The 20,424-nt window shown below is 42.2% G+C and overlaps 1 protein-coding gene across 2 annotated transcripts in view; it reads left to right on the top strand.

Moving 5' to 3' along the window:
* The window catches only part of AKT1 (AKT serine/threonine kinase 1), a 64,933-nt gene that overhangs the window by 423 nt on the left and 44,086 nt on the right, over positions 1 to 20,424 (top strand). Inside the window, exons 2-3 of one of the 2 annotated variants that reach the window (XM_026048627.1) lie at positions 496 to 570; positions 5,247 to 5,422. In XM_026048627.1, coding sequence (XP_025904412.1) covers positions 5,377 to 5,422 — 46 coding nt within the window. In that variant the 5' untranslated portion in view covers positions 496 to 570; positions 5,247 to 5,376. The remainder of the gene's footprint in view (positions 1 to 495; positions 571 to 5,246; positions 5,423 to 20,424) is intronic. The other variant, XM_026048628.1, reaches the window with a different exon arrangement.

The raw sequence follows: 20,424 nt of genomic DNA, 5'->3' as shown, positions 1-20,424 counted from the left end.
GGCTGCGCCCGGAGCCCCGCGCTGGGCAGCGCGGCCCGGCCCGGCCCGGGGCTGCCCCGCGGCCTGGGGGCTGCTCCGCGGCGGGAGCCGCCTCGGGAGCCCCCCCTTCCTCCTCCTCCTCCCCGGGGAAATTCTGCAATTCCTGAAATGCTCTGGGAGACTCCGCGCACTCTGGCTTCTCTTCCTTTGTAGATATATATATATATAATATATATATAAACCTAAACAAACAAAAACCCCTATAACGCAGCATACTGGCTCTTTTAAAATCTATATCTTACAACGCTGTATCGATGCTAGTGTGTTTGCACCTTGTCATTATGTTTTTGTTTGTTTATTTGCTTTTGTTCCCTCCTTTTTTTTGGGGGGGGGAGTGTTTAACTGTTTCTTTTTTTCTCCTTTTGCTCCTTTTTTTTTTTTTTTTTCTACCATCCTTTAATATGCAATGAGAAGCAAATCCCTGATTTGCTCTTGTTTGTTTTATTTATACCACAGGAGGGATGTACATTGCAAAATACAGTTATAAAGGGGAGTTACTAACACTTAATTCAGAAGAATATTTGTTTACAGGTAAATAAATTTGACATACTGCATGACTAGTAATTACTTCTATGTAGTAGTTAATTTCCTGATGACAGCCACAACATTTGTCTGAGTTAATAGATTTAAAGACACTGTGGAGCTGGCTTTTTTTTTTTTTTCTTTTTTTTAATAGGGTTTTCACTGTGTTTATGGGGCTGGTTTTTGGTGTGCAGCCATGGTAAATCAAATTTAAAAGTTGTTCCAATGTCTACATGTAACCTGTATCTCCAGCTTTCGCTTTCTGGCTTATAAAATGTCCCTATTACGTTAAGAATTAAATAGGATTGTGACTGACTTCTTTTGCTAGGGGGAAGGAGCAAAACTTTTGTTACGTGTACTTTAAAATGGAATTTGATTAAATGTGTCTTAAATTCGTAGAAAAATTCTGTGCAACGCAGTTCTTTATAGCAGCATATACTGTAAAAGGGCTTGTTCTTGTTTGGGAACATAAAGAGGATTTTGTCTGGCCCCGGTCTGTGACAGGGTATGAAGAAGTTTCCTTTTTTCTGCCCTCGCTCAGTTTGGAAATCGCAGCCTGGGTTGTCCTGTCGAGCGCCAGCAGCGGCTGCCCCCTGGACAGCTGGGTGTCGTAATCCTGGCCCCCCACCTGAGCCAAATTCACCTCCCGTCCAGGGATCAGCAAAGACCTGTGAGCACCGGGCATTTCAAACTGCCGTTTTGTTAACCTAGATTACAGCCTTAGGTTGAAATCAGRTGGATGGGTGTGTTTTTAGAGGTTTTTCTTGCAGTTAGAGCAGCTTTTTCCAACCCCTGTGATAAGCCATTCATGCTGTTGTGAAATAACTGTTTAGACGTGGAGTTATCCTTAAAGGAGGGTGACCTGGGCTGGTAGCAAGTACTAGTGACCCCAGCTAAGTCRAGGCCCTCTGTGCATTTTTGTCAAGATGCTGGAGCAAGCGGGTTTTCGTGGGCTTTTGTGAGATCTTTCTGCTGGGATTTGGCAAAGATTTCTCTGCGCAGGTTTTTGGGTTGTGGTGCAAGGCTGCCGGGGGCTTGGAGGGCTTTGAAAGTGTTGGGAGCCCCGCAGGTGGAGTCTGCAAGCTGCAGGAGATGTGTCTCGCTGGCCAAAGCCTGGTGGGGACATCTCTCTCTATGCTCTAGTTGCAGCGTTGGCTGGAGCCCAACTTTGTTGTGCCTGTGCTGTTTACGTGCAGTTGGCTGTGAGCTTAAAATGAGATCTGGGATGTACTGCAGGAAAAGAGCTTAGGTTGTTTGCAATGTCCCTTGTCGTGGGCCCACACACACACACACTCTTCTGCTCCCTATTTATCCTGCTTGTTCCTGTGACGATGTCGTGTAGCCGGGGTAGGCAGACAAGGATCCTGCTTGGAGAGGTCCTGGTGTTAGAAGAACATGTAGGGCATTAGGGTGCAGGGTGCCCTGGGGACATCGTAACTGTGCCACAGAGCAGTGATGTGATGTGGTGGCACCAGTGATGGACACGGTGATGGGGCAAAGTGTTAGTCCAGGAATGCGCTTTGCCTTAACCTGCTTCSCAATCCGGGCTCCCTGGTGCAGTCTAGACACCGAACATGCCAGGTGGGAGATGTCCTCTCTAAATCTCTTGCTCCCTCTCCTTTGTGAGGAGGTGATCACAGATCTTTCTGCATCCCATAAAGCTGAAGTTTCAGCTTCAGCGTTATGGAAGATTTCATTTTCTTCCTGCTCCGCTTTTGAGCGTGCAAAGAAGTGAGTATAAAATTTCACCTTGCAAAGAGTGTGAGGAGAACAGATTCCCCTCTTGATTTTTGCCCGGGTTTGGAGACAAGGTGAGGAAGAGGAGAGTGAGATAAGGTGCTCTAACGCGGCTATCCCAAATGTGGAAAAGATGGTTCTGCTCCACCGTTTCTTGGAAGGTGGGTTTGACCAAGTCTTTTAAGTTGATTTCCCTGTTGCAGTGCATAGGGAAGTGAGTTATCTCATTATTTATGAAGAATTTAACCTTTAAGGAATTAAAGGTATTGGAAAAGGTATTATAGAAAAGGTTTAAACAAACCAGCAAATGGGTTGGAATGCAAAAAGAAAGACCGGGTTGTTTAGCTTTTGACAGCATCCAGCCATGGGCAGATACAGGCTGGGGCAGTCAGGTCATTCTTCCCTTCGCTGGGAACCATTCCTACAAGGCCATAAATGAGGACCAACGATGCCTCCTTTTTCCCCTCCCCTCTCCCTCTGCCCCCCTGAATTTTAAGCAAAAGTTTCTCTCTCCAGTTTACTCATCTTCCATAGTACGCTGACCTGTAGTTACTTCTCCATTACAAGAAATTGCTATAACTTCCTGCTACTGTTTTCAATGCTGTCTTTTATTAAAATATATTAGGCACAACTTGAATGTGTGTTTTAAAATAGACCAGGTAGTGTGGGTTTGCTGCTCTTGGAGCTGTGTGCCTGGGCATCTTATTGCACAGTGGAAAGATGTCCCAGTCCCTAAAATAGCTTAAGAAAAGCTKCTCCTCACGAAATTGCACCTCCTCGTAGCTGGCTGAAGCTCCAARCAGGAGCCCTCATTGCAGGTTGGCATTAGGGCATGTTTAGTGTCCCACATGATTGGGCTGATTCATTATATCCCCTTTTCTTTCCCCTCGGAGGCAGTTAAAGATGCATCCCTCATAGCAGAGAGACAGGAGCAAATTGGGGCGTTATTTGTTGCACAGAAATTGCCCAGGGAAGTCAGGTCGAACTTAGTGGGAGACCCCAGGGGCTAGAAAAAGTAGTTCCTCTGAACTTTGTTTTTCTTTGCYGATCAGCTTTCTGGGCTATATTGTTATTCTAATTCGGATTATGAGATGAAAATTTAGCCTCTGTCATGCAGGAGGTTGCTAAGTGAAAGTCTGGGCAAGTGTTAACCCAGAAAGAGCTGGAGAAATTTAGCTCATATTTCCAGAATTTTGTACTCTCTCTCCTTTTTCTGTTTTTAGTAATGGAATTGTCATTTCTAGAAACCAGCTTTTCTCATAGCCTGCTTTTTTCATATGATTAGAAAAGGATGTTGATTGATTTCTACAAKTTAAGTGTATTAGGCAGAACTCGGAGGTAGGTTAACGCAGTCCCCATATTCTGTTATGGCACATGTTTTAAGTGTTAACTTTCACACCTTGGTGTTCCATTTTGAGGCTTAAACTGTGATAATCTTAAAGGTTAGATTCAACAGTTTACAAATTGCTTGATGCTTAAAAGAAGCCTTTAAGTGAGGCCTAGTCTCCTGTTGACATCAACAAGTAATTCTAGTTAGTATCACCGCTGTGCTTATAGCTTTGAAAAGAAAATGAAAGCCTGTGAWGCTGCTCAAGTTGTTTCCATTGCTCCTCTAAAAGAGTTTGCTCTGAGACAACTCTGGGACCTGTGGGTTACTGCTCTCCATTCCACAGCATACGGTTTTCTCGTGTTTGTGAAATTAAAGAATTCTTAGGTGTCTAGTCCAATGTCATTTTTGTGGATGTGTTTTCCCTCTCTCAGACAAACATCTGCTTTTGGAGTCATTAGTTTTTCCTCTGTGTTTGCTGAGAGGCTCCAGTGAAAGCTGGGGCTTTGCCTGAAGGAGGAAAAGCTCTTAGGAATGCCACTAGGTTCATTTTATATTAAACTTCTTAATTATTGCTAGCAACTTGGCACCAATTGCATTTTTGATCACCCAAGTAACACCAGAGGTGGTGGAAGCATGGGCACTTCTGAGAGCACAGAAGTCATGAAAACAAACAAAAATTTACACTGCACAGAAAAAATAAGCAGATTCAATTTAGAAAAAATAATAAAAACTAATGCATCTGGGAATAAATTACTTTCAATGAGGGAAGAGAAATGTGAAGAATGTCTGTGATAGGCGGCCACAAACTAAATACTGTTCCAGTAAGATGGAACAATTTTGAGCTATTTAAACAGGAACTTCATTGCACAGTGGTAAAAAATTGAAATTGTGTTTAAGTGCATTTCATTGCTAGAAAGACACCAGCAAACTATTTTGTCTTCAGAGAAGATCCCTAGAATCAATGTAGGTGCTGATTTTTGATAAGAAGGTTACAAGTTATCTCAGAGTCTTTGTATATGTTTAAGACAGGTAGAAGTTATAATATTCAAGAGAGAAAAGACTTTTTCTTTTTTGGGGAAAGTCCAGGAGATTTGAGTGGGATTGACAGGATGAGATTAAAGCTAGGAAAATTTGAAGCAGACAATTGGGAATTCTTCCCATTAAAAGCATCTCTCTGAGGTGTCCTGTGTATTAATTGATAGCCTGAGATGCAGYGGGCTGCAGGGACAGCTTGCAAAGGATGTTCTGGAAGCCTCGATACTTAAATATAGCTTTAAATATTTCCTTTAAATTTTATTAAATCTTGGAAGTTTCTTGTTGTTTGATGTTACTGCAGGGATAGCAGGAGTCTACTGGGCAAAAAGCCTTGCAGCCACTTCGGGTATAGTATGAACGATAGTGTGAACGAGCCCAGGATCAACCTGTTTGGTGAAGAAGCGAGACTTGAGTGAGCACTTACGCTCGGAGATATAAAAATTCTTGGAAAGAGCAAAGTGCTCATTTAGTATTTGTAATAATTAAAAAAAGGCAATGAAAGCTACTCCCTTTTGTATCCCCATTACTGTACCTATGTGACAAGCTTCAAAATGGTGATACACTCTTGTTTTCATCCTTCCAGAAATAACCGAGAAGCAGAAAAAAGGAGGGGAAAAAAAATCCGTTTTGTGGACCCTTCTGCCGGAGTTCAGAAATTTCTGCAGTGTGATCTTCTGACGTAAACTGATATTTCAAGAGACATTCCTGCCATTATGAATGAAGTAGCAATAGTGAAGGAAGGGTGGCTTCACAAACGAGGTAAGTACCTGCTCCTTGCAAGAATCCTGGTGTTTGGCCATTCAGCAAACTGGCTTTCCTCGGGATGATCTTTCATTTAACGGTGTGTCTTTAATAGCCCATTCCTTTTTTCCTGTTTGTCATAATTGGAAGTTGTGTCTAAGGAGTGGGCACGACTTTCATCTTTGAGAGAGAACAGGTATAAAGAGTCTTCTATGAATATGTGCTCGAGCACAGAAAACTCTGCCAACTGTTTAGTTTGGAAATTAGTTTGGATTTTAAAGATAGCAACTGAAAGAGATGCTACTTGGTAAGTTAAACTGTAACAAATTATTTTATCTTAAATGGAGGTTTGTGAATTTTCCATTTGTGTGCATGCGCCGCTAGAAGATAGGTAGATCTTCATTTAAACAGTGGAAAATACTCCTGCGTTTTGAGAGCAATGTTGTGCTCTTGCAGAGACTTGCTGGAGAAATGTTTGATTTGCCCTGGAGCCTCTCCTGGTACCTGTGTCCCAGGCATGAGGAATAGCCCCAGGTTTGGGACACTCTGAGCATTTCTGTTTGACTGCTCTTAAAATCCGGTYTTCCTAAAAAGTTTTTCTTCCCGAGGTAGGTGGGAAAACTAAAGTCACGTGTATCGTTACACGTTTTGTGTTCTTGGATGTTTTATTACCAAAACACTGGGTTTGTTCTTTTGAGGTTTTTTTTTCAGTTTGTTTTGAGCACCCTGGTGCTGCTCCTATAGGGCACTTGGTTTACCTGTTTCTTTGTGTTCTACTCTCTCCATGGAGAGGAGAGAACAGTGTTAGGTACTTTCCGTAATTTCATCATTTTTTGGACCAAACAGGGCATTTGTGTGCACAGCAGTATGGAAGCTGCCTCTACAGACCCAGGTTTTTTCTAGAGGGTTTGCAACAACTTGCCTGAAGGTGCAAGGATACGGCATAATTATTTTTGGAAGAAAATGGAAGTGTGTTGTTCTAACCTTGATAAAGGCAGATGGTTCTCCTGGCAAGGAGGAGTAAAGTTGAGAATCCAGGTTTTGAAAAGGTAGAAATACCTATTTCTGGCAGCTGGATCTGCAGTTTAATTTTGCACATTGTCTCATGCTCGATTTCAAAAACATTTTGCTGCKGTTGGTAAAGCTTCTTCACGTTTGTGTTCTGATCTATTGAGGTCAGAAGCTTGGACAGGAATGCCAGTTTCCAATGGTTACTTTAAATAATTCATTAGATAGTTTTGGTAAAGCCAGGCTGTCTTGCTCTCACAGTATATTTGAGAATTACACTGTTTGGATAAAACAGGAGAAGAAATGCAGAACTTTGTTTCTCATTCTTATTTATAATCATAGAGGCTCTTTAAATGAAGGAGATATTTTAGATTAAAATCATGTTTTTAGCCTGAGTGTTTTTGACCTATTGTWATAATTCTTTCAGTATTTAGCTGTAACTGAAAGATAGGAAGGAAATTTTAGATTATTTTGTTATTTTGAGCAGCACTGTACATAATTCTAGGGGCTGTATTTATTTTAAAAGACATGAAAACGGAATAGGAAAACTGCATGTATTGTCAGTATGATTCAGAGGCAGATGTGTCTGAACCATTTAACAGCCTAGTTATGTTTCAGACTTGCTTGTATCCCCTCTTGGGACTTCTAATTTTCTGTGTTTCTAGGATTACTCCTTTCGAGTAAGGAGCTCTCTGGAAGAGGTGCTTAAAAAGGTGCCAGATCTTCAGATCTGCCTTTTTTTTTTTCTCTTAATTACTGTAAAGAAACAGATTATTATCTGCACTGGCTTGCTGATAGTAGTATGGCAACATTATCTGCTGAACATATTTCCATTACTCCCACCCCAAAATGGTACTGTGCATGTTCTGAATATTTGAGGTTCAAAAATTTGAACATCAGTTTTCACTGTATCTGGGTGAGTTTTTCTGGATTCTGGTAAACCCATTTTTGTCCCTGTTTTTGCCTTCCCCATTCATGCAGCAACACCTATTTCCTTCTACTTGATTGATCTTTTTGCCACTGTTAATTTGGTATCGTGCATGTGCGGGTCCAGAAGAGGATGTTGTGTCTCCTTGACCTGTTGTTTCTGCGTGAGCTCTGTTACTTTTAGTTTTCTTCGCTGTTTCCAGATCAATTGAGAAACTCCATTCTCTTGGTTTGGGACAGGGGACAGGGAGACTGCTCCACTCGTACGTGTGTGTTTGCTTTGCAAAGACTTTTTTTTTTTAATTTTGTCATCTGTATTTGTTGTCAGATAGGGTCTTTTTTTCTCTGGATCTATGGGTTTGCTAGCTCGGCAAGATTAAGTGCTTCAACCACAGGATGTTTCCAAAACTGATGCCCGATACTGCGAGCTTCTGAAGTGAGGCATAAACAGTAATTACTGCAGGGAGGGAGCGCCCAGGGAGGATTTCAGATCTAGGAAATGTGCATTGTTTGTCTTGGGATAACTTGCAGAGCTCAGGGTTGGACTGTTTGTGGCCTTTAAAGATCCTCGGGCTTTCCGCATGCAAATATTTTAAGCAGTGGTTGGCCAAAATCCAGATTGGGCAATTAAGTTCTGTCTGCCTCAAATCCCCCCATAGCTTCAGTTGGATGCGGTTCCTGCTAGTTCCTCGAGCAGGGTGGATGCGTGCAGTTAAACAGTTGCTGCATCCCACCCCAGCAGTGGCTTCGTTTTGGTGGTTTTAATGATTTGTGTACGTATAAATCGCCCTGCAAAGGGCTCTGGAGGCTTCTGGATGGCAGGTGGGTATGAGCATAAAGTTGTTGTTACCAGGAGCAGGTGTGTTGGCCTGGCAGGGCAACTGCAGGCCTTTCTAGAATCCCGCCTTGTTGTCTTCTATCAGCTTGCTTTGGGTTTCTGTTGTTGAATCCAAGATTAAAAATACAAATGGAGAAACGAAATTCAACATCTCTGCGTGGCCGAGAGTTGTTGGCAGTTCTGTTAAGTCGATCGCTTAAAGGAAGTTCTGCTTCCAGTAGCACAGATGTTTGCCTGTGCAGAGGCCAGAGTCATCCCCAGGACACGTCTAACCTCAAGCAGGCAGAAATGGAAGAATTCATGAATGAACTTTTTTTTTTCTCCCCCAGTTGGCAGTGTTTGGTGCTGTTGCTCTAATCGCAGTGAGGCGATAGACTCTTAACTTGCAAACAAAAGCAGGAGTTAAAATCCTAACTGCCTTTTTTTTCTTCTTTAGCTGTGGAGGTTACACAAATGCATTGGAAGCCTGGGGTGAGGAGGTTCAGTTTTGGGATTGTTATGCCCGGGATTTGTGTCTGGTGTTTGGCTATTTGTATGCTGAAGAACTACCAGGAATGTATGGAGTAAGAGGGGTAGCTGCTGAGAAGCCCTAATTGCCATTGGCTGCAAGGAGAAAATAATTTTTCCTGATTGCTACTTGTTGAAATTGTGAGATTCTTGGTTTCCTAGATGTCTGTCATGAGCTTTCTATCTTCAGGCCTTGTGATACGTTTTTATTATTTTTTTTTTAGATAAAAAAGTATGTTTTAGGGTATTTAGTTTAATTTATGGATCCATTTTAAAGGTCTCGTTGCATTTCTGTCATCTTTCTGCTCTGCTCTCTGTTCTGTAAAAGTCCTGCTATTGTCTTCAATTTTTTTTTTTTCCTTTTCCTTTCTGCAAGGCTAACAAAGAGCGGGATTGTGCATTTTGATACTCTGTCATCTCGGTCTTCCCTAGTATATCCGGTTTTCTTATTAGGGCATAAACTCTTATAGAAAAAGGAGCCTTTGGGGAGGGAGGAGGGGGAGGGAAGATCATACACTGACATTTAGAAACGGAGAGAGAAATCTGGATTTCTCACTTCGAGAACTCCAAAGCAATTACAGGCAACGGAAGAGACCTGTATATTCAGCCATTAATATTTAGCAGCAAATGTAAAACTCTCTTTTTGGAGGGAGGGAAGTGTTTTCTTTTTTTAAAACAGCCTATAACCACAGCACAGTAATTTAAACCATGAAAACCAGAACATGCCCTCCACATGTCACTGTAGTGTGGACTTTCGGCAGATACAATTATTTGCTTAATTTGAAGTCTGGCAGCCTGACAGATAAAAATTACRAGAGGTTTTACATGAGGAATTATATAAAACATAGTTAGTCTGCTGCTGGGGGGGAATAAAAGCACTAATTTAGTTAAAGAATTGCTCTGGAATGAAATGGAGTAATGCAGATGTTCCAGTACATAAGCAGCAGTCCTTAGTGATTGCAAAGATCCCGGCTTCCTGTATCTTCCTGTAGCTTCACTGCATAAAGCGAATGCAGAATCTGTATAAAACAGCAGTGGAGAATTGCTGCTCTTTTAACTTTATCTAGTGTAGTAACAGACTGTGAACTTTAGCTTTGTTATCTTGACTATTGGGTCGGACTTCCAGTATTGTGTTAGTACAGATCAAAACAAGATCATATAATGTATGACAAGGAGTTAACACTTTTTTTTTTAATTTTCTTTTTCTTTTTTTTTTTAAGCCAATGAGTCTTGTATTACTGTTTTTCTTCACCTATTTTTTTCTTCTCTATTCTTTCTGTGTCCCCTATCTCTCTTTCTGTGTGTGTGTGTGTGTGTGTGTTTTATTTTGGGGTGTTCTATGGGTGGGTGACTTGGCTTTTGGTGGTCCCTGGGATGTAGCAGTTCCTTGGTGACCCGTGTAACCAGAACCATCAAGGTTTGCATTAGTTCAAGCTTTGCCTGGCTTTGGGGGTATTTCAATTGAAAGTCTTTGGCACTTAATAAAAAGGATCCTAAGACAAGGCTGAACACTGAAGTGGGCACAGAGGGCACAGCTGCTTGAGAGGGAAAAATGGGGAGGAAAAGTGAGAAAATGAGACAGGGGCTAAAAAAAGAATGGGGGAGGTTGGAAGTCTGTAACAGGGAAATAAAATGTTGCTGCTTCCAAAGTTGGAGGTTTGGATTTATTGCAAAATCTGTTCCTGCTCTGATTTAAAGGTGTTTTCTTTGTTTATTTTCTGTTGTGTCTCTTTTTCAGCTCGAGGGGCACTAGTTTTGCAACGCTCGCTCTTGCTTACTTTTGATTTTGCTTGTCCTGTTCTGGGAAAAGGGCAATGGGGAGGAACCAGGAAATCGTGGACCAATAAATCTGACCTTGATGGTAGGCGAGATGCTGGAGACGTTAAGAAAGGATGAGATCACAAAACATCTGGAGAAATACGAGCTGATAATGGCCAGTCAGCTAGACTGTTTTGGAGGGTAGATCTCATCTCATGGAATTATTTGTGAAGAGATCATAGGAAACAGGCTGGATTCAGTGCACTGCAGAAAACCTGCTGTGGACAACAAGGGAATCAAGTGCTGAGAAATACCTAACACAGTGCAAGTGTACTGTACTACATCTGGGAATGCTGAAAAAGCAAGCGTAGGCTGGAGGTTGCTCATGTGCCTTCCAGTGAGATGGCTGCTTCAGTTTTTGCCCATCTCTGCTACTTTACATTGTCCTTTCTGATGAGTCTTTCTGCCCAGAGCAGTTTTGTGCCCAAAATTTTTTTAAGCCACAGCTTCAGATTTTTGAAGGGCAAATACCACGTACCTCGTAGCATAAAATTTTGAATAATACTTAATCGATAAGTTTTCTCCCCACTCTTCTATAAAGTACTTCAATTGATTCCTTGGAGAGGTCCTGGTAGCTTGGATAGTTTTCTCTGTTTGCAAACAGACTGCCTGGAAGTGATACTTGCGTGACACCAAACACGTTCTCAGCTTGAATGACAAGGAGGAAGAGCTCAGATGTGGATGCCCAGATTACTGATGTCAGTTCTGGAAGTTTACTTTCATATTCTGTTTTATTGTTTATCAGAAGCTAAGCAAACTGGGTCTCAAATTGGTCTTTGAAAGGGGGATAGCATCATAAATGGCTCTGTACCTTGTTAAAAGAGATTTGGGAATGAGGGATCTAGGACATTGCAAGGCTTGTTTAAAGGGAGCTGGCAATGCTTTATGCAGGGTATTATACAAAACCTKCCTGTGTTGTCTTTGATCCTCTCTCTCATGATTCCTTCGTTTTGGARGAGAAGGAGAGAAAAATAGACCTGTTGTGTGTTCACACAGTTGGTTCTATACTTTACTATCTGAAAAAGCTGGCAAGGACTGAGATGCTCTCAGAGCAGCACTTGGTGACATGTGGTGTATCTCCTTTTATCTGCAGCACTTTATCTTGCTGGCAAATTCCCTTAAAAATTGCTGGGATGTCTGAAAAACTTGTGAAACAAACCTTAATACCTGTGGAGAAGGGAGGATTATGTAACATTTGACAGCTTCATTTGAGTGTGCTTTAAATAACAGAGTTGTTGAATAAAATAATTCCCAGCCTTGCATTCTTTCCCTTTTTGCCYGTTGAAGCAGCTGATTTACTAAGGAAAATGAGCTAAATCTTAAATTTAAAGTCATCTCTGGTGGGGAGAAGATGGAGGAGGGCTTATTATTTTAAAATGCATTATATTCAGGTACAATGCCCCTCCTAAAGGGGGAACAAAAACCAGGAAACTATCTACRGAAAGAGGAAGAAAAAGAATGGAGAAAGAATAGCACCATATTAGGTGTGAAGTAGGCTGCTTTGGTGAGAAAACAGGCTACTGAGAGGGGGAAATGCTTAAGCCTGAACAGGCTACTGAGAGGGGAAAGGCTGAAGCCTGGCTTTTCCAATGCTGCTGGAAAAAAGGTGGATTCTTCTCCCACCTCTCCAAGTAGGGCCAAAAATGTCAGCAGAAAGCGGCTCAAACACAGTTGTGAAACACACCTGCCTATTGCAAAGAGCCAAGCTGATTTGGGGACAGCGGAGGGAGCCGCTTGTCGTGGGCTGTGGGCCAAGGAAGCGAGCTGTGAGGTAGCGAGCCCCGYGGGCGAGCTCGCAGGGCGTCTTTGGAAGCGCTCCCCGAGTCGGGGACAGCTCGAGCGTGGCCCCATCAGCCTCCCCGTCGCTTGCAGGGCTATCAAATCCGCCTGGCTTTATTAGTATATCCTTAATGGCCTTTGGGGAAATACCTCTTTAGGGAGCAGGTTGCAGCCTTCGAACAAGCCTCRTGTTTTGGACACTAGAGGCTCACTTGTAAGGTTGACGCTGATTTTTTCGCGTAGACTTCAGGTGCTGGTGGGCGGTGCGTCTGCTTGTGCCATTGCTTCCTAATTCTTAAATTTTAAGCGCRGGCCTCATGTTTGTTGTGGCTTTGAGTCAATTCCCACCTGTGCAAACCACAAGGTTTAATAGTTTCATCCTTTTTCTTGAAACAGAGAAACCTGCTCATCCTCATGATGCCAAGAAAAAGTAGAAAAGGCAACCTGAGAGCTTTCTGAACAGTTCRGAGTAAGGGGAAGAAAAAAAGGACTGTTTAATGAAAATATTTTTAAGAGTTACGTGATTAAAAGTAATTTAGATGTGATTTTTATTTTCAGTTTTTCTGAATTCTAAGACTTGCCCTAACGCTGTGTACCCTAACATTTCCGCAGTTCTGCAAAAGGACCTGGAGCTCTAGAAATATATCCAGATTACGCTTCAGAAAGCTCTTATTGTCAAAGAGCAGCTTCTACATTTCCTGGAAGAGGCCCGAGGGGTCTGGCAAATAATAGAAACAGATAATGAAACTTTGTTCAAACTGCTTTTTTTTTATCTGTGAAACTCCAGTTGAATTAAATCTTAATGTTTAAGGGAAAAGAAAGACTTTGAAAGCTTCGCTGTGTTTTCTACATGAGTCTTTGTACACTTGGTATTACATCAGTCAAGATAATTCAGCCCCAGAAGGGTGCAGTTATACTGGTGTGAAAATACTTACATGCAGTAGGGTTTATGCTCTGAAATAGAGGTTTACATGGTATATTTTACGTGTTCTGAGACATGACACTGTGCCTGAGTTGCAGTTTCACAGTTGTAATGTCAGTAAAAAGTGACTCTCTCGAACTAGCTAGGCAAGCAGTTCAATAATCTGTGCATTTTTAGGCCTCTTCACACCTGCTGGTGGAAATGCCACCTTTTATTTTGCCTGTTGCATTTCAAGAACCTCCAGGCATGGCCTGTCTGGAGTGTGTGTGTGATCTGCAGGGTCCTTGCTCCTGTCTGTGATCTGTGAACCTTCCAGTAACACGAATAGCAGGCAGATATATAAATAAAAAACCCTTATTTACATTGCTGATTTTACCTTAAAGTTCCCACGAGTAGAAATTGAGCTTGGGTAACATGAAGAAAAACAATCGCTTCTCAACTGGAGGTATWTTATTTCTTAAGTCCTAATTCAAGACTCAGCTAAAACTCCCTAAGACTAAGCTGAGACTCCCCTAAATCAGGGAGGTTGGACTAGATGGTCTCTAGAGGTCCCTTCCAACCTTAACCATTCTGTGATTCTGTGAAAACCATACATACAAGCATTTAGCTACTTCGTGTCTTTCTTTCRCTATTCCACATTTATGTCTGGGCCAGGCTAGAATCTAGTTGTCATAATTTATGATGGCAGTGTTGGTTGTGGGGCTTGGAAGTCGTTTTATAGGTGGAAATTGATTCCTGGATATAGGATGTGAATTGTTTGCCGCTATAAATTAAGAAGTGAAGTCATTCTTGATGAATGTTCTTTGTGTTGATACTTTGGCAGTGTCTCAAGAAGGCTGTGCTTCAGACTGGAAGGTTAAGCACGCCTAATGATCGTGGCATTTATAAATATTTTTTTCTGGAAAGAAATCTTGCCTTTTTAAGGGAGTATTTAATAGAAAAATTGTTTCACTGTTTTACTGTTGTTTTTATTAGTATTTCAGAGATTGAAGGAGTAGTCTAATAGCTGATTTTCAACTTGAAATTTTCCTTGTATCAGAGGTATTTGTAATTCTAGGTTTTGTTTCTCTGMTATAGGCAACTTTGTACTGTAACACGAACATATGAGGATATCTGACCAATGTATCTCCCAGTCTGGAGGCTAAGGTTCACTCGTTATTTGCATGACAGGAAAAGTATTTTAAATAAGAACAGGGAAAAACGCTATTTCATGCATATAAAATGACTGCAAGCTTGCCAGCAACAGCCTTTGGTTGACTTTGTGGCGATGCTGAACACTCCTGTGACAGCTTGTTCCTCTTGCTTTCRGTGAAGCTTAGCCTGTAAAGTCAAGATCTCTTGATCCGAGATGGGAGAGATGGGTRAATTACATCAGCATGGAAGAATACCAGAATATTTAGCTTTAAAGCCACTCAAGACGATGCTGGCACCCCTTTGTTATACAGTGTAGCTGCAAACGAACTGCAGCAATAATGAACCAATCCATCTAACTCACAGCAGCCGAACAACCGACTGCTCTATCTCAAAATGCAAATGCCCTGCGCAGAATGGATTTAATTGTAAATGTTTGCWTAGTAGGGAATATGAGCCGTTTAGCTGGTGACAATAATCGTGAATACAAAGACCCACAGAATTTTAGGGTTTACAGAGCTCGTCCCTGCTCTCATAAATGATATTTCAAAGTCAATTTTTTTTTAAGTGCCATTTGGCTCGATTCTAGCCAGTGAATAGGATTCTAAATGCCCAATCACTTAATGGTGTTTTGGAAGCTGGGGCATAAATTTAGCTATATGTATTTAGATCAGGCAGGACTTTCTGTTATGTTTCTTTCAAATGTATGTTAGTGCTTTTTAATAGCTTAAGATAATATCAGGAAAAAGTGCTGACTTTCAAAGCTAAGATTTGTTTTTACAGTGCAGTACTACTAAGTGTTACTTAGAGTATTAGTTCTAGCATGGTGCCTCTCAAGCAATTAAAAGGTGACCGCTAAGAAATTTCTATTCTGAGTATAACAGTTCCGTGTTAAAATCTTTTGCTTTCTGCTAAAATTCTTAGGATCTGAGTGCTGGATGCAACTCACAAGAATGAATCTTTGTCGTTGGTTTGCATTTTTAATGAAATAGTATTGCAGCCTTGTGGAGAAAGGGAAAGCTGGCAGAGCTTCCCTAGTAAAAAGAGAGGAAGCAGAAACATTTGYCTCCTGACTGTTATTGGGTGTCTGTAGGAAAAGACAGGTACAACTTTGAAAWTTCAAAAAAGTGTGTATACGTGTGTCTGTGCTTCTGCTGGAGTCTTGTTTGTGTGTTCCTCATTAGCAAACCTCATGTGTGGATTAGGCCCTCCGAAGGAGAAGCAACAAATGCCCCTGAAGAATAGGCCTTTGTGACACTAGCAGAGTTCACTGTGCCAAAGTTATGGTAAGAATTTGTAAATTTTGGCTGCTGGAGTACTTCCTTCCCCGCGATGTTTTTAATGCTGGAAACTTATAAGTGTGGATTAGGGTGTTTTCTTTCTTTCTTCTTTTTAAACTGACAATGCAAACATTCACTTCACAAGCTAAGCCATCCGCTCACATGACGCTGCTGGCTGTATATAAACACCCTGTTGATCTTGTTCTGCAGAAGTCTTCTCTGGACTTCCTGAGTGACACCAGTGGGCTGCCGCTGTTCCCAGCGCTGCCGTGCGGACTTACGCTCTGTGTGTTCAGGTTTAGTTTGCCAAATTAACGCCCCCGAAAGCAGCGTTGGTACTTGGACGAGATCCTTCAAAGCCTGCTTGTTTGTCTCTATCTCTCTCTCTCTSTGTGTTCAAAATATTTTATTTCTGGCATCTTGGATTGTTTTGTTTTGCCGGTCATCTCTCGATGAGGCTGAACCATATTGGGGAGATGTTCAGTATTTCTCAGCTGCAAAGCGATCTTTCTCTTGAAGAGGTTGTTTTTTCGTGGTGATTTTCTTTAACGTCTCCTTTTGTGAGTAGGAGAAATAAGTTGGGATCGAGCAGCCCTGCGGAGCGTGCAGGGCTGAGAGGATGCAGCTAATTGCCCTGAAAGGAGAACTCGCCGTTCGGAGCGGTGCAGCACAATGGACGGCACAGGGGTTTCGTGGGGCAACCGAGGGGAGAATTCAACTCCAAGGTTGGACTGTCATGGTGACAAAATATTTAGAAAACATTTTCTTGCCTGAAACAAAAGCTTGGGTTGTGCAACATAATGTACAGTCCCAGTGTAATAAATGACTTGGTGTGTTTTTAAAGGGCTCTGAGTGTTCCTTGACTGTCAGCTGTTTCCAGATTCAGTGTTTGTAGCCTGCAGGTAGAAGGAAGCATTTTTCCTCTGGTTTTGCAAGCTGGGTTAATTTCCCCCTTTACACAATGGGATTGTAAAGAAATAGCAGCCAAACTTGGCCTCATATTTTGAGCATGGCAGGCCAYCATGATCCGCTCAAATGCAGCAGAGCAGCTTGCTCTCCTCTGCCGTGGTGGTTCTGCTGCATGAGGAGGAGTTGCTTAAAACTTTAACCTTGTCATTGGCATAAACATGTCTGCAGCTCAGCAGACTCTAGGTTTGGTAAGTTCTTTTATTGGGTTAGAATGTGCTGTCCTTGCTGCAATAGGAGCCCTTTGTTCTGCAGGTGTCTCATCCTTTCATAATAACTGGTGCTACTTTTTCTTTTTTAATGCCTGCAATTCAGGTATGTTCCAGATTTTTGATACGCATCCCCTGACTTCAAAGGGAGCCAGAGGTCTAAAATGCAGTAAATTGTTCACTAGGAATATTATTAAAAATACTTTTAAGATGAGAAAAAAATGTGTGACAACTAGGAGRAGGCTATTGCCAAACCTGTGCAGTTCTGTTCTTCACAGCTGCACCATTTGGAGTTCACGCATTTTCCCAATGTGGTCAGTCTCCCTGGGTAGTATCAGTTTTAATTTCTGAGGAAGGCAAAATTTTACATGTGTACCTATATCATCTTCTCTGCCCACAAGAATAGTGCCCAGGTTTCTTTCTGAATAGTGGCTTTTCTTAGCTGTACCCCAACTTCAACTTTGTCTGCAGAGCAGATATTTTTTAATCTCCAAAGAAAGCAATGTTTTCAAAGTTGCTGTAGTTGTTGAAATTGACTTATTCATGGAAATGAAAACTAAAAACATGGGTGGGGGGATTACATTTTCTTGGGTTTGCATCGTCTTGCATTTTTGCTATGCTTGACAAGTAACCTTGCTCTGTTCGCAGTGCTGCTGCAGAGCTGGTCCTCCTGGGCGCCTGCTTTGTTGCCATCCCCTAGTTCCTCTGCAGCACTGAACATAAGCCACTGCTTTGCTTTCCGTACCTATTTTTACAGCCTCTAATTTGCTATTAAGATGTTAACTTCTGCCTTCAGTTACCCTAGGAAGTCTCTCTATACCAAGACCGCGACATGGGAGCGAGCAGGCACCGCCGTGCTTCCCTCGTGCTCCCCTTTCACACGGGGGAAACGCTCTGTGTAAACATCTGCAGTGCCACTTTATTGTCCTCTTTCAAAGCTGTGGCTTCTTGTGTTGCTTACAAAAGGCCTTGACAAGCTTGCACTGTATATGTGCTGAGGCTGCGGTTCGCTGGGATGCCCGGTGTTTATCCCCCCCTGTTTTTTGTCTGTCTGTCTGGCTGGCCTTCCATTGTCCCTATCTTATGATCGGTTCAGCCCTGCAGAACAGGGCCTGTCTCTTTGTTTTATTTGTACAGCAGGTGGCTCGGCTCCAGATGTGCATCTGAAATGGCAGTGTGCTGCACTGATACAAATCACTGTTACAGAAAGCTTCAGACTAGCATTAAAATGGTAAATCTGTTTTTAATATGTGCAAACAAAAAAAATGTTTTCATCTTTTTGTATTACCATTCTAGCAAACAGGTGACTGGCAAGAATGCGTAAAAATCGGTGAATGAGAAGTTTCCTTCCCACTTTAGGACATGGCTTTACTCTAAAGCTAGAGAAGAGCTTTCTTCTTGGCGGCAGCTCCAGGCTAGCAGGAACGGGCTATTTCAGACCAGTGCTTTTTGGTTTCTTAAAGAAGTTTGTTTACTCCCTTGGCTAGACTGGCTGTGATTATGGGAAAGCCTCATGTTTCTGGAGAATTTTCTCTTTTCAGACACCATTTTAGAAGGGGAATGACACACGACAGGATGTGTGGTTGTAGATGTGTATTCACACTTCAGAGGCTCTGCATGCCTTTTCCACCATGTACTATCCTGTGCTATTTCTCTCACCATTCATGTGGTGAAATGAAACACAGGAGAACACAGGACTCGTTTCTCCTTTTTATCCCCCCTGCACACAAGGCATGTTATTGATACTCATCTTTCTGCTGGCTCTTTCAGCCCTCAAGCCAGCTAGTTACTGGAGGCAAGAAGATTAAAATGTGGGCAAATGGCCAAGCAGACTTTGGGTTTTCTTCCTCAAATTTGATTTGAACCCTGCAGTTTGATAAAGGTTTCTCCCTCTCTGCTTGTAGTTTAGCAGTTACGGTGGATTGCCTCTGTGTAGGGTAACGGGTGTTCTTTGTCTGTTTTTCTTCAGTATTTTGTGTGGCTCTGCTTTGAGTGAAAGGTTAGACTCAGTCACCTCTAGTGGTTCCTGACATTCTAAATTATTCTGTGTTTCTACAATTTTTGGTCTGTCTGGAACCAGAAACCTCTTGCAAAGCTGAACCTGCTTTTGGAGGAGAGTAAGAAACCCTTTCTAGTTGAGAACAGTCTGAGTTTAGGCTTGACATTGCTTGTGATGACCATCAAGCAGAAAATAAATAGCAATTAATAGCAGTTCCTCTGCTGTCAACTGACTTGTCTTTTTTTTTTTGTCTGATCTCTTCAAATACAGAAGAGGTTGAGGTTTATAAAGGAAAAGGTTCAAACCATGTAATAATAAGCACCCCTCACTAGCTAGCTACTTGTTAGTATACTAGACTTGTACCTTGCATTCAGGAGTTGCTTTTTACTGTAACTATTGGAATGTCTCGTTGGTTAAGTCTAACTGTGAAGGAGCTTTAAAGCTCTTGTGGTTTTTGCTCCACTGGTGTGAGGCTTGCTGTCAAAGTAGAAGGAAACATGTTGCTGCCTTTTCCGTCTCCCCGTCTCTGTAGCCTTGGTGTGAAGAAAGAGTGTYAAGAGTTTTCCCAGGGTGATGATATACAGGTAGCGGGATGTGTCTGGGGCCAGCTCAGTCCTTTAAAAGCCTCTCCAAGCATGGCTCCAGTTATTTAACCCACTGGTGGATGTTGTTGGGTGCCTTTATGGTCAACTTTAGGTGCCTGCAGCAACTCGAGTCTCTGACCGTGGCAGGAGGAGGCGGAGGAGGGTGAGGTCCAGGTTTGCACTGGCTTGATGGCAATTGAAGTTTTATCACAGGAGCCTCTTGTAGAAGCCTGGGCCTTAAGGTCCAGTTTATTAACCAAGGTTGACAGGCTACTTTAATAGCAGAGGTGACCTGGAGGCTGAGCGGGACTGCCGCTGATGATCTGCTCYCAGATACTACTATCCCAGGAATTCCTTCTTCACACCAGCCAGAACAGTGTTGATGTCCTGTCCATCAAGGCCTGCTGGTGATAGCTTAGTCCATGTTCCTTTGGCCCTTCTTCCTTTCAGAGTGAGGCTTGATAAACTGGATGATCCACAGTGCTGTGGATCTCTTCTCTTAGTAGTAGGATAATAGTGACCTCAGTCGACATTATGCGGGATTTTGTGAGTTCGTTTGTGGTGTAGAAGTTCATTTTGCAACTGGTGCTTGGGATGGCTGCATACGGATTCCCAAAGGACAGAGTAAATGTTGAACCTGCAGTGCCATTTCACTTGGAGAAGAGAGCCTTTGAGGGCAGGGTTGAAGCCCAACTGTGCCAAAAAGGAAAAAAAAAAAAAGGGAGAGAGAGAGAAACCTTCAGCACTCTGCAGCTTCTGGTATCTGATTTATCCGAGATGAGATTGTTGTATAAAGTTGGTCGTGTGTGTGAAGCTACATCAAATCTGCATTTAGATCTGTGCCTGAAGAGAGGGGGTTCTAGTCCTTTAGGGATTTTTTTTTATTGTTTTATGATCTAAAATCTCCAGAGCAAGGAGAGTCAAGCATGCATGTATAATACCAGTTTCCTAATAAAACTCACTAATTGCTTTAAAATTGTATGTGTGACTTGACATGGAGTACTTTACTATTTGTGCTTTGAAAACTTGATGCATCTTCCTTCCTTTTTCCA

Source organism: Nothoprocta perdicaria, unplaced genomic scaffold, assembly GCF_003342845.1.
Source record: "Nothoprocta perdicaria isolate Ctin4 unplaced genomic scaffold, notPer1 scaffold_56, whole genome shotgun sequence".
Lineage (NCBI taxonomy): Eukaryota > Metazoa > Chordata > Aves > Tinamiformes > Tinamidae > Nothoprocta > Nothoprocta perdicaria.
This window is presented reverse-complemented; position numbering and strand designations above follow the sequence as displayed.